The sequence below is a fragment of the Oryx dammah genome, unplaced genomic scaffold (assembly GCF_014754425.2).
Source record: "Oryx dammah isolate SB20612 unplaced genomic scaffold, SCBI_Odam_1.1 HiC_scaffold_27, whole genome shotgun sequence".
Taxonomy (NCBI): Eukaryota; Metazoa; Chordata; class Mammalia; order Artiodactyla; family Bovidae; genus Oryx; species Oryx dammah.
This window is the reverse complement of record NW_024070211.1, coordinates 94,498,537-94,511,948: the sequence shown is the minus strand read 5'-3', so window position 1 is coordinate 94,511,948 and position 13,412 is coordinate 94,498,537. Positions and strand designations below refer to the sequence as shown.

General features: G+C 35.6%; 1 protein-coding gene across 2 annotated transcripts in view; it reads right to left on the bottom strand.

Annotated features, from left to right (window-relative positions):
- Window positions 1–13,412, bottom strand: part of KCNJ3 (potassium inwardly rectifying channel subfamily J member 3) — a 184,306-nt gene that overhangs the window by 161,874 nt on the left and 9,020 nt on the right. The window contains exon 2 of one of the 2 annotated variants that reach the window (XM_040229107.1): window positions 8,610–8,826. The exons of the other annotated variant lie outside the window; for it this stretch is intronic. Within the exon in view, the coding sequence (XP_040085041.1) occupies window positions 8,610–8,826 (217 nt within the window). The remainder of the gene's footprint in view (window positions 1–8,609; window positions 8,827–13,412) is intronic. 2 annotated transcript variants of the gene reach the window in all.

The window sequence follows — 13,412 nt, the reverse complement described above, 5'->3', positions numbered from 1 at the left end:
AGGATGAATAAAATTTCCAATAGTCAAGAGGAAGCTACATCATTTGCAGTAACACTAGGGGTTTGCTGAACACTCTCTTTGGAAGGATCATTAAAGTGAAACTATTAATTACCACCAATAAAGCTAAATATTATAGACTCATTCACACAGGAAAATTGTAGGCACATCTCAATTATTCACAAGTTGAGCTTCTGCTCTGTGATTTTTTTCATTAGAAAATTTCCAACTGTTTTTCACTAGTAAGAAGTCAGTGGCTTGTTCATGCTGTTTGATTTTTTTTTTTTTTCTCAATTTATCTTATTGTTTCTCTGTCTCAGCTTCTTCTAAATAGCCAGAGGGACTTCAGTGGGAAAGATCCTGGAGCTGATTTTTCCCATTCCTGTTTAATCATAAGTAACAACTTTGGAACCAGAGGCCTTTCTCATTACTTTCAACAGTTATATAGTTGAAAGTAATTGTCTGAGTCAGACAATTTCACGCAGGAACCAATTATCTCTGGTCTGGCCTCTTGTAACAGCTAATGATTGGTCTGCCTCCAGTCTCAGCCCCACTCAATCCATCCTCCACCTGCAGCCAGAGCGATCTTTCGTTCCCGCAAATAGGATTGTGGCATTCTCCTGCTTCAAATCCTTGGAGGGCGTCACTGCTTGTAGAATTATGTTCAAATCATGCCTCAGGGATAGGCTAATCTCCAGGCAATCCCCCTCCACCTGTCCTGTATCTGAACCACATAAAACAATTTGATTTTAACAAAATGAATTATTTGCTGTTCCTTGGGCTGGAATGTCCAGCTCTCCTCACCCTCCTGACCACCTTCTGCTTCACCTTCCTGTCTCAACCCATGCTGTGTCCTCAAGGGGTTTTTCTCAGACTGCTTAAGAACGAATCCATCAGGAACCACTACTATTGGCCTATACTATAGCATGACATACATCTGTTTGAGCACATATTGCTAACAGTCAATTTCGTTCAACTTCTTTCTCCCTTTGGACTGGGGGCTTCCTCCTTTATCACCTTTGTAATATCTTACAACTACCATAGGGGATCCCCAGGTGGCTCAGTGGTAAAGAATCTGCCTGCCAATGCAGGGGGTACAGGAGACGCAGGTTCGATCTCGGGGTCAGGAAAATCCCCTGGGGGAGGAAATGGCAACCCGCTCCAGTACTCTTGCCTGGAAAACTCCAAGGACAGAGGAGCCTGGTGGACTACAGTCCATGGGGTCACAAAGAGCAGGCACGAACGTACACCTACCATAACATGAATCAACAAGGATTTGTTGATTAATTTCCTATAAGAAAATAATGTGTGACTCAGAAAGCTAGCTTATAAACAGAGAGCAACTCTATTAAAATCAGTTAAAAATAACAATAAACACATTAGAAGTGCTTACTGATATCTACTACTATCAATCTATGATACACAATACGTGATATAAAAAATATACCCTCAAAACAAAGTCCTTAATCAATCTTGGCAGTTTATAGTTTATCTTGAGATATTAATAAAGCACACGGGAGATGAATGTGAAAATATATACATGTATATATAATACCGAAATTATTTTGATAATACTATACAGACTACTAGGGATAGTTTTTCAAAATAATGTTCTAATTATATAAGCAATTTATGCATACAATAAATTGCAAGCAAAATGAGCAACAGTGTCTGAGACTTCATGGGATAAAATTCATAGTCAATAAATATCATAATTTCAATCTTGCTAGTAATCAATTAGAATAAAATGATGTCAATTGGCAAAAATAAAACTGATTATAATATCCATTATTGGCAAGGGTATGAAGAAATGGGCACCTTCATACTCAGATGTAAACTGGTATCAACTTTCTATATAGCAACCCTGAAATAGATGTTAAAAACAAATAAATATATATGTTCCTTTACTCAGGAATTACATCTCTAAGAATTAATATAAAATAGTAAAGTTAGTAGTAAATTAAAGCTATGGCCTATAAGGGTATTTATCTCAATAAAAAGGAAATGGCTAAGAATTCCAGACTAGGAGACAGGTAATAAAAATTCAAATACACACAATTGGCATACAATAAAGTCATTAAGATAAAGGGTGTAGAATCCTAATTTGACATGTTGCTGCTGCTGTCCGACTCTGTGCGACCCCAGAGACTGCAGCCCACCAGGCCCCGCCGTCCCTGGGATTCTCCAAGTAAGAACACTAGAGTGGGTTGCCATTTCCTCCTCCAGTGCATGAAAGTGAAAAGTGAAAGTGAAGTTGCTCAGCCGTGTACGACTTTTCGCAACCCCATGGACTGCAGCCTACCAGGCTCCTCAGTCCATGGGCTTTTCCAGGCAAGAGTACTGGAGTGGGTTGCCATTGCCTTCTCCGTAATTTGACATGAGAGATGTTAAACACATATTATACAATAAAGAATGTTATAAAACAGCATATGTTTAATAACAATATACCTGAATACACATACTCGAAAGGTTAATGATCTATACATTAACTGTACAGTAGCTGAAAATAAGAGTAAAGTCTTTATTTTGCATATTTGCATTTTTAATTTTTTTCTATAATGAAAATGCATTTAATAGCCCTTTCATAATAAAAAGTAAAACAGCATTTTAAGTGAGTTATTAAAGGAAAGCACATAGACTACAGAGTCCAGGGATAACTAAACAAATATGGCAGTTCTCATACCATGTAGGAAAAGACAGAAATGCTGTCTTAGGTAATGAAAATGGTATTATCGCAGATATAGGAGCAAAAGGGAGCATCAGTGTATGGACACTATAGGAAGCAGAGCAGCCTAATTTTCTTAGGAAGGAATGCATGCATTAGGGCTTTTTGAGCACAGGTTTATTATGATAGTAGTGTTGAAGCAAATTCACCAAGCAACCATTCAATGCACAGTCTCCATGTAAGCAAATACTAAATCCATTCCTGAGACAACTACTGTGATTTATAAGTGAACTTAAAGAGGAAGAGTTGAATTAAGAAACATCACTAAGAGAGATCAGAAGCCAGTTACCGGCTCTCCTGGAGCACTTACAATTGCTGAAGCTCTATCCAGAATCCCTTTCAAAGAAAAGGAATTTGCTTTACTCAAGGTACTGTGTTTGGACTTAAAAGTCATCTTCTCATTGCAGCCTACCCTGACTTCCCTACAACTCTAATCCCTCTTGCCTTGTTTTCTTATTTTTTTTCCATAGCATTTATTTTCTAACATTCTAAATGAGGAACTTCTTCATTTTATTGTCTGATTTCCACATGTGATTATAACAGGAATTGTGTTTTGTTAACATGTCCCCAGAGTCTAGAATACTGTTTAGCCTGTAACAGGTACTCAATAGATATTTGTGAAATGATTTAATTGGATAATTTTTAAAGAAGAAGAAAAGGGAAGAGATCTTAGATAAAACAGCCATGATTAAAAGGGAGAAACTTTCCAGATGAGGATGTAATTTGAGGATAAGATGATTACTTGGTATTTAGACAAGTTGACTCTGAATCAAAAAAGTGACATCTGAGTAGAATGTCCTGGAAATTGATGGCATGTATAAGGCCGGTGAGAGACTTCATAACAGCAGTTTAGCCGCTAAGTCGTGTCCAACTCTTGTGACCCTATGAAGTGTAGCTTCCCAGGCTCCTCTGTCCATGGGTTTCTCCAGGCAAGAATACTGGAGTGGGTTGCCATTTCCTTCTCATAGCTGGAGATAAGAGAAATAATGGACTTGAAAGTACTTTGTGGATTCATTCAAAAAAAATCAAGTAGTTTGATTCAAAAGGAAAGAAGGGAAGGGCAGCAATCCAGGAAAAAATATAGGGAGAGGCAGTCATACAGGTTATAAGGAACAACTGGGAAATAACAATTAGAAGAAACAAAAAAGAAGGAGAGAGAGAATGTGATGTCTCTGAATTCCAGAAAGAACCTTGAGTATAAAGGAATAAATAATTGGATTATGTTTTTCATCATGAAAACACTGGAACACATTTGAGAGAAATGAGAGTCAGTTATTTCAAGTATTAGGTATGATAAGTATTGGCACTTGAGTTACAGGTAATAAACATAATGATAAAGGAGATGGAATAAAGACATTTTACCCACAGACACCAGCAAAGAAAAGGAGAAGATAGTCATGAGAAATGGACAAAGAGGGCAAAAAAAAGGTATCAAAATTGAAGTGTCACATTCTTTTTGATAGACTAGATGGAAATACAGTATGCTAAGGCATAGGACAGCTGGGACTGGGGGCATGGAAAGAGAGAAAAGGGCTAAAATAGATCCCATGGGGACAGAGCCTGGGAGTGCAGAAAAGACAATTAAGAAGACTGCCAAATAGCAGCGGAGAGCAGATTGAAGTTTGAAAGCATCGAGTTCTAATGAGCCAAATCTGCAATGCTGTTTGCCGCTAGCAGTGCTCTCCCTCCTGGGAGAAGCAGCAAAGAGAGCAAGAGTTGGAGGTAACCTATGTTTAGAAATTTGCTATGTGAGCCAAGAAGCAGAGGTTATTCATGAAGAGGTGGATGTTCTGTTCCTTGATGGAAGTGAAAGACCAGCTCATTAGAAGCAAACAAGGCAGCATCCCTGAACCTGATCACTGAGGAGTATTTCCAAGGAGGTGGGGAAAGTAATTATTTGTGAGTCTTCAGCGGGAAGCTGAGACTCTCAAGGAAATGAGAAAGCTTCTAATTTTCCACCCTTTCCCCCTCCCATCACCACCACCACTCCCACTGTGACTACAGAAAAGAGGCAAAAACCAAATGACATCAGAAGATTCTCATCAGAGGATTGCAGCCAAGTGAGCAATGGTGTGCCTGTGTTGGGGGGTAAAGGCTGTAAGTTTAGTACTATTAATACAAAAACTGTCAAAAGTTTAATACATTCCCTAGGCATTGGGGTCATTTGTTTTTAAGTAAACTGCATGCAATCCAGTTTATATGAAAAAAAGCTTTCTGTTAGTTATATAGAGTTTGAGATTAATAAATTACTACTCTTAGCATTTCAATGCAGGCTTTGCTTATGAATCAAATCCCGGCACTTTGCTGCAGCAATGCAATAAAATTGTCTGTCATGTAGAGGTGCCCCCCACCTCTCTGACTTCTCACTCCACACTCCACGTTGCTCACTCTATCCTAACCACCACCTCCCTCTTTTAGTTCCTGGAATCAGTCAGGTTGGTTCCTGACTCAGGATCCTTGTACCAGTTGCTTCTCAGCCTCTGCTGTGCTCTCCTCCAGACAGGCCCAGAAGGTCCTTCTTGACAGGCAAGTCTCCACTTTGGTATCACCTTCTCAGAAAGATGCTTCCTGACTGTCAACCTAAGACTGGGAAGCAAGCTTTATATTGCCAGAATTTCAAATGTTTTCCAAGTACAGAGCATGTATTCATATATTTATCCAGTGAATGAATGAGTGATTTAAAAAAATCTTAGTGGTTTAATGTTAAGTTGATGAAAAGTAACATTGGGTAAACAGTCAGTCACAAGCCTGTAAAACAAAAACAAAAACATTGGAGCTAAAATGGTATTCAATTCAGTTCAGTCACTCAGTCGTGTCAGACTCTGTGCGACCCCATGAACTGCAGCACACCGGGCCTCCCTGTCCATCACCAACTCCCGGAGTTCACTCAAACTCATGTCCATCGAGTCGATGATGCCATCCAGCCATCTCATCCTCTGTCGTCCCCTTCTCCTCCTGTCCCCAATCCCTCCCAGCATCGGAGTCTTTTCCAATGAGTCAACTCTTCTCATGATGTGGCCAAAGTATTGGAGTTTCAGCTTTAGCATCAGTCCTTCCAAAGAATACTTTGCATATAAGCAGGGTGCATATAAGCAGGGTGATAATATTTAAAAAATGGTATTACTGATGTTCAAAACATCCCCAAAGATCATATTTGCCTTATTCTAAGCAAATAACTATTATGAGAAAGTATTATGAATGAAAGGATAAAGGAGGAAACATCCTGAAAAATGAATCTAAATAAATCTCAGTATAATTTTAAGTGATCATATGGATGTAAGAATGTTTATGATATTTTTACCAGACTCAGGAAGGTCTGAGAATATAGACAGATTTTACAGAGTTTGAACAGTACATGATTTAATTAGTTAGGGCATATATACAAAATGTCAGATAAATTTTCCATGAAATAACATGTATAAATTATGAGTAATGTTTTGCTATTTTTCTTGCTATACTGGATCTAGAAAACAGGCTTAGTTAAGAGGTTAAGATGAGGTAGACTTTACTCTTTTCTCCATGAAAGGCAATCTCTAAATAAATTCAGTTTCTAGTCAAGTTTTCACATTTTCTGTGGAAAGTACTCTCTGCCAGTTCATTATTTTTCAAAAAGGAAAAGGGAGAAATTGTTAAAATGAAATCTACAGTCCTAATGAATAATTTAATGTTACAAAACTCCAAATTACTTTATGTAAAATATCATTTACTAACCATGATCCTCTGAAATCTGATGGAGACACATCAGTTCAGTCAAGAACACATATGAGTATTTTAAAAACAGTCTGCTTCAGTATTCCCTTAAGATGCCCATGTAGAAGTCAAAATTTGAAAGAACTAATGAATAAGGAAGGCTCAGACAAATCCAAGTTGAGAGACTTCCTACTAAATACCTGGCCTTTATACTTCAAGTACATCAAGGTCAAGAACACAAAGTAAGGTTAAGGGACTCTTCCATCTTGAGACTGAGAAGACAAGCAAACAAATAAGGGCATAATCCTTAAATTGATGTTGAACCAGGAAAAAATAGCCATGATGGAAATTACTAAACCACTGATAGTAGAGCAACTGAAGGTAGCCTATGAGCTAAGTAATAGTACTGTATCATTGTCTAATATTCTGATTTTTTTTCTTAATTACATTGTGATTTTGTAGAAGAATTTTCTCATTCTTAAGAGGTACACACTAACTAGAGATAAGTAGGGAAAAATGGATGAATGGATAGATAGGTAGACAGAAAGAACTAGTGAAATGTTTCTGAGACTGTCAAGTGAAACAGAAACTTCACTGTGGCAGTGATTAGAATAATAATCAATTAATAAACAATAACCAGCTGTGTCAAAAGTAGAACCATATGTTATAAAAACAAATCAATAAAAACCATCTGCTGTTTAAGTGCTAACAATATATTATTACTTCAATAAATGAGGCGAATAAAACTGAAATTTAAAGATTTCCTGAACTAGAAGTTTTTACAGATTGGTTTCATCATTTATCAATATATTTTTTAAAACATACTATTAATGATTTCAACTGTAAGTTAAAAATCTAGAGAATCTAAACCATAAAATTGTCCATAGAAATCAAATTCCAGATAAAGATTGATGAATTAAGTCTTTACTCATTGTCCTCCAAACCTTAAATTTTAAAGTCAACCACTAATGTTAACAAAATAATAGTAATACAACAAGTAGCTTCAAGGTGATTATTATATCTTTCTCCTTTTAGAGAGAAGAGAAAGAAGTTTCTAGAGATTAAGTATCTTGCCCGCATTTCAAATACGTATTATGTAGATCTATAATAGTACAATGGCTTGCCTCACCCTGCTCCTTGGACAAAGCTTTATGTCAAGGTGGGAGATTCTTTCCTTATGTAACATCTACCTTGACTTAAGGCTTGAATGCATCTATGTTATTGCCTATGTTATTAAAACTTTCAGTGCTATAGTTTATACATAATAACTAGCACTTTAAGATGACTAGAAAGATATTGGCAGAAAAAAATGGAAAGTGAAAATATTTCTGCTTTCTCACTATTTGTAGCAAGGATAAAATTCAAGAGAGACAGACAGATAGATATAACTATGTAGATATTCCATTGTTAGTCTCAAGCATCCAGCAGATTGCGAACCAACTGGCAATGCTTAGGTCCCAAATAATATACTCTGATTTACTGTTATTTTTCTTTTGCCAACCTTGTTCTCCTCAGAGAGTAGCAAATTGTGAGTATTCGCAGCATTACCAACATTGCATCTTAAAGAATAGCATACAGCACACAGCTAGCTATAGCAAAGCAGAAAAGGAAGAAATTATCTTTTTTAAAAATTTTTGGTCAAGGTTCAGCTGGGGAAATCTACTGACCTACTTTGAAATTAAAATGCTGCTTTAGCACACGCACACACACACACCCACACATACACATGTACACACAGGGAATTTTCCACTGAGGTTGCACTTAGTAGCATATCAAAGCTCTATCAGTGACACCCGAATCACCATCCCTAAGGCAAGAATATGCCTGCAGAGTTCAGGCTGCTCACTAATTGCCCTGAATTTATTTTAACCTTAAACCTTTTAAAAAATATGATTATAGGAAATCCAACTCCACAATTAAACTAGAACATCATAACCATTTCTAGGATACATCTCAGTTCCCTTTTTTTGTCTTGCAGTAAGTACTTCTGAGTTAACATTACACATGCAATCATCACAACAATAAATCTTCATTTTCAAAGCAGTATCAACTGAATGCTACAAAGAAATAACAGACAAATCATTACTTTCATTTGCGAGCTGAGACATTCAGCCCAATCTATGAGAAGTATTATGCATGTAATATAAAGTTATTATGGAATAAAGAAATTTGATGGCATAGCTATGTTTTTACTCACCAGTTGTTTCCACAATGCCTTCTAGGATGACGACAATCTCGAACTGTTCACTTTGCATGCTTCGCTGAGATAGGTCATAAAAGGGGCTTTTGGCATCGATCACGTGGCAAATCGTGAGGGGGGAAACAAGAAAAAGTTGATCTGCCCCTGTACTAAAACCTACATCCAGTTCAAGTTGATCAAGGGGAAGGAACTCACCCTCAGGTGTCTGCCGAGACTAGACAAGCACACAGAAAAAGAGAAGAAATCACCACTTGTACTGAAATTTGCAAGGAAGCCCAACAGTAATTTACATTATTGCCAACATTCTGCACTATCAATCATCTGCAACAAAATCCAAACAAATCATTATGCAGCTATGTTCTAGCAAATGGGCCTAAATCCCACATAACTCATGTGGAACATACATGCATTATTTATAATATACGACTTACTATAATTACCACTCCCTAACTCATGAGCTTTGGAGAAACGCCTGGTCCAACAATGGCTGTTAACACAAACTGTGGAACTAACTGTACATGTGCTATGGCTTGACATAAATCACTAAATGATAACACACTGCATGCCAGATGTTTCTTCCTCTCAAAACATGTAAGTAGGCAATTCTTACGGAGTTAGTTAAAGATAAAAGGTTGATCGTAATTTAAAAACAGATTTACTGCATTATTACAAAGCAAGCATAATAATTTATTTTTCCAGGACCTTTGAAAAGTAATAAATAGATATAAACTAGAATAGGATAGTGAAGATGTTATCATATTAAATGTTATGTACACAACAGCTCACATAATAAAAATAAAGGCAGATGCTGTTAACTACTGGTTTTCGAACTACTACTAAATAATTGCATTAAAGTTGTTTATTTCTCTACCTATTTAATGAATTGCAAAAATAGTGAAAATTTATGCCCAAATGAATTTAAGTCAAAATGTAGTTTAAAATATCTGTATTAGACAAACCTGTAGCTTACTAAAATTGTTATAAGACAGTGGCATTCAATAAAAATCACTGAAAAGGTTAATTCAACAAACTGCTTACATGTGGAAAAAAGTAAACACATGATTATAAACAATTAGCAAGCCACGGAAATAAACTTATTTCCCTTTTCTATTCATTTTCCATATCTGGTCTTTCCATATTCGTATTCCCTATCTAACTTACAAGGACCACAAAAGGCAAATATTTAGGTTTATATACTGATGCTGGTAAATTAAAAGCTGGGTTAAGCAGCTGCATACAGAAAAATCAGGGTGGAGGGAGGCTTGCTGCTGGTCAAATGGGGTTTCGAAGAATCCAATATATTTTAAGAGACTCTTTGCAAAGCTAATTTAATAAACAAAACAGACTCTATAACACTGGTCTGTCCAATGAATCAGTATATTGAAGACAGAGTCTTTCCTCTTATGGAGTTCCAGAAGAGACAAAGGTTTTGTAAATGAGCCTGAAAACACTAAGAACTATGGTATATAGTAAGCTGCCCTCCCATAGCAAAATAGAATCAAGACTTTAAAGTTGGTGACAAACTTGTTATAGCAGAAATTGCAGATTCTTAAAAACAAAGCTAGTCAGTTAATGAAGGTACTTTGTAATTAGTGATACTCAGGAGTTTTGAGTAGGAAAAACATCCAATGAAAAGACAGAGACTATTTTTCTTCTCTGCCCTAGGAGTAGTTGATTAAATTTTTAAAAAGAAGAAGAAAATGATTACTGACAAGGGAAAAAAAAAAACACACACACACAGCAAAACCTGATAGTGCAAAAATAAAAACAGCAGCTCTAACAACCAATGTTGGAGAAAACTAATCATTTCTAAGCCAGCAGAACTCATTTATCTTTCAGTATATATTCTCAAATTGGTAAAATACAGATGAGACTAGTATCTTTCCAAGTATACAGTTGTATAGTTATATTGATTATGCAGCAAAAGCTAAATACAAAGCAAAAATAAAAGCAAAAATTCTGGGTCATTGTTCTCCCACTTACTAAGAAACAGGTGCTATATAAACACAAGGTGGTATTCTGACATTTATAGTTAATATCAGAATTTGGGTCATTTTACCAACTATTCTAAGCTCTGCTTTTTCTGCATGAAACAAAAATATTCACAAATATAATTTTAAGCTCACTTTCCCATTCATTTTAAAATAATTTCCCCTAAAGAACATATATTTTTCTTACTTTTATATAATACACCGAGACTGAAATTCATCTCCCTCATTCATGAGTTTATTTATACATGTGCCTCATTCTCAGAGTAAGCTATTAGCTTCATATTCTCTGCTCATTCTACAACCCATGAAAAGAAGTGGCCTAGAAACAGACTGGCTATCAGGAAAACGCCAACCTAGAACAAGAAATATCTTATTTTTAGCAAAGCAGTTAATTCATATGTAGGTAATTTACACTTAAATATGCATGAATCTATTCCATTCAGACTCCATGTTATCTTCTGATTTTAAAAATGTGTTCCATATACTCAAAATTATGCCTATACCCTCCTCCAAATGCTTTATATCCTAAGTCTTGGCCTAAATGAAGTTAACAACTGCATTTATTTTGTGATACTACAGGGAAAGTAATACTTCATTTCACTGAATAAAGTTTTTCACAATTATATCTTTCTTAGATAAGTGAAATTCTCTGCACATTCATTGAAAATTATTTCCCAGGGGTAAACCTAAACCTTTTATTAAATGACTCTGAGGTACTACATATATCCACAATTTTATCTTTCAAGTCTTCTTCCATTTTGTTTGGTTAAGAGACATTTCAGCTATCAATATGCTTACCTCACTAATTTCTGTTTGCTTCTCTGACTTTGTAGTAGATTGGGGGAAGCCTATTAATCACTGTGAATTAAAAGGAAAGCTTTTCTATTTAAAGGTTGGGAACGGATTGGCAGGTGCTTGTAGAACTGGAATTGTTTGAAGTCAGAGCTCCTGGCAAGAGCAAGGTTATCTTATCAACGCTTAGCCAAATACAATATTCCAGAAACTGATATATGCCTACCAAATATATCTTTAGAAGCAGGCACATTCTATTCTAGGCTTACAAGGAATTCTAATCTAGGATTTTCTAATTCTGAAGCAATTCTAGAGATTTTCTGGAGTAAGGGGGGGAAAAGCCTATGATAGTTTTAAGTTTCTCAACTTGTGTAACTAGAGTTTGAGAACTTTTCCTCAAGGAATTGTAATACATACATGAGAAACACAAAGAAAAAAGAGGTTAGGTATGTGCCTTTATAAAGTTAAACTATGATCTGTACCTTGAGTATGTAATAAATTAGTAGCAATAATATTTCATCTATTTCTAATAATCTTATTTATATAACAATTACTGTATTTCACTCAGAAATGATAATAGGCAGAAAAAATTTAGAGAAAAACCTATTTAACCCTAATTTATTATGTTATTTTAAGAATTATGATAAAAGAAGAGTCTTTCATTAATAGAGCAGTTTGCACCTAGTCTACATGGTGTCTTTTAGCTCTATCAACCTCCTAATTCCAAAGGGAACACAGAGTCATGATCATTTTTACGTAAAAATATGTAAACAGATACAGTCAAAATCAAAAAGTTAATTCAAAACACCTGCTAAAGGTGAAGATTAATGTGGTAAATTATTAAGAGTCTTGAAACTATTGGATCAATAAGTGGGGGAAAGGGAGAATGAAAAACAGCTCATGGAAAATTAGTTAATTCTTTAAAATTTAGAACATAATTTGAAAACACTAGGACTTCAGAATGACTTCCATATAACTTTTATTTTCATTTGTATAGAATAACTTTTCAAAAGGAAATAAAGATCTCTTTGAAATTTTAAAGCTTTTCTGGTTGGTTGCATATAGAAAATTCTGGGAATTAAGAGAAAAATCAAGGAAATCTAAGGCATAAAGTTTGTTTAAATGTATTGTTCAAATAAATTATAAGTAGAATATCATAGATATTTGAAATTATTTTATACAATTTAGATTTTGGCAATACAGTTATTCTTTGTAATAAAATATTATTACTGAAATATATAATTTCTGTTATATATACTTCAGTCAGAAGTCACATGGATCGTCTAGAACTTAAGGATTGTGACTCATTTTATAGTCACAAGTACTAATTTCAAAGAAGCAGCTAATGTCAAATGACTTTGAACTCCCTTAGAGTCCAAAAAGGCCTGCAAGATAATCAATTACAAATTCTGACTATAGGTGAAAAAAGAATCAAAAGTCACAGATGCTTGGAAGGGATTATCATGGTCATGTACTTTACAGACAAATACCTTTCTTATTATAGTGAAAGACTTGCTGAGTACATATCCAAAGACACACACACACATACATACACACACACACACTGCTCTGGGATACAGTTACAACTGCCCTTGGCATAACCAGATCCACATTTGTTCATTCTCCTTCTGGGAAATTTGTGGTCAGTTGCCCACATTCATTCAACATGGACAAACTTTACCAACACAATCAATCTCTTTGCTCTTTCTCCCATCTCTCTAACCCATAACTGTGTTGTAATTATAACTATTGTGCCCTTTCCTAGCTCAGAGGCGAGCAAGGGGAATCTGGGGGAAAAAGAAAGAAAACATTTAATCACTAACATCTGACATGTGAGATGCACCTTTATCATATTCTAAGACTTGATCTACCCCTCTACCACCTTTCACATGTCTCCATTGGAAAAGGCAATGAGGGCCAGTGGTTCAGAAAGGAAAAGAGAACAAAGTAGGTGAAGATGGAGAGAGTGGCTCTTCTTGCCTACCATCTCTCCACTATTCTATCTGAAATTTCACTT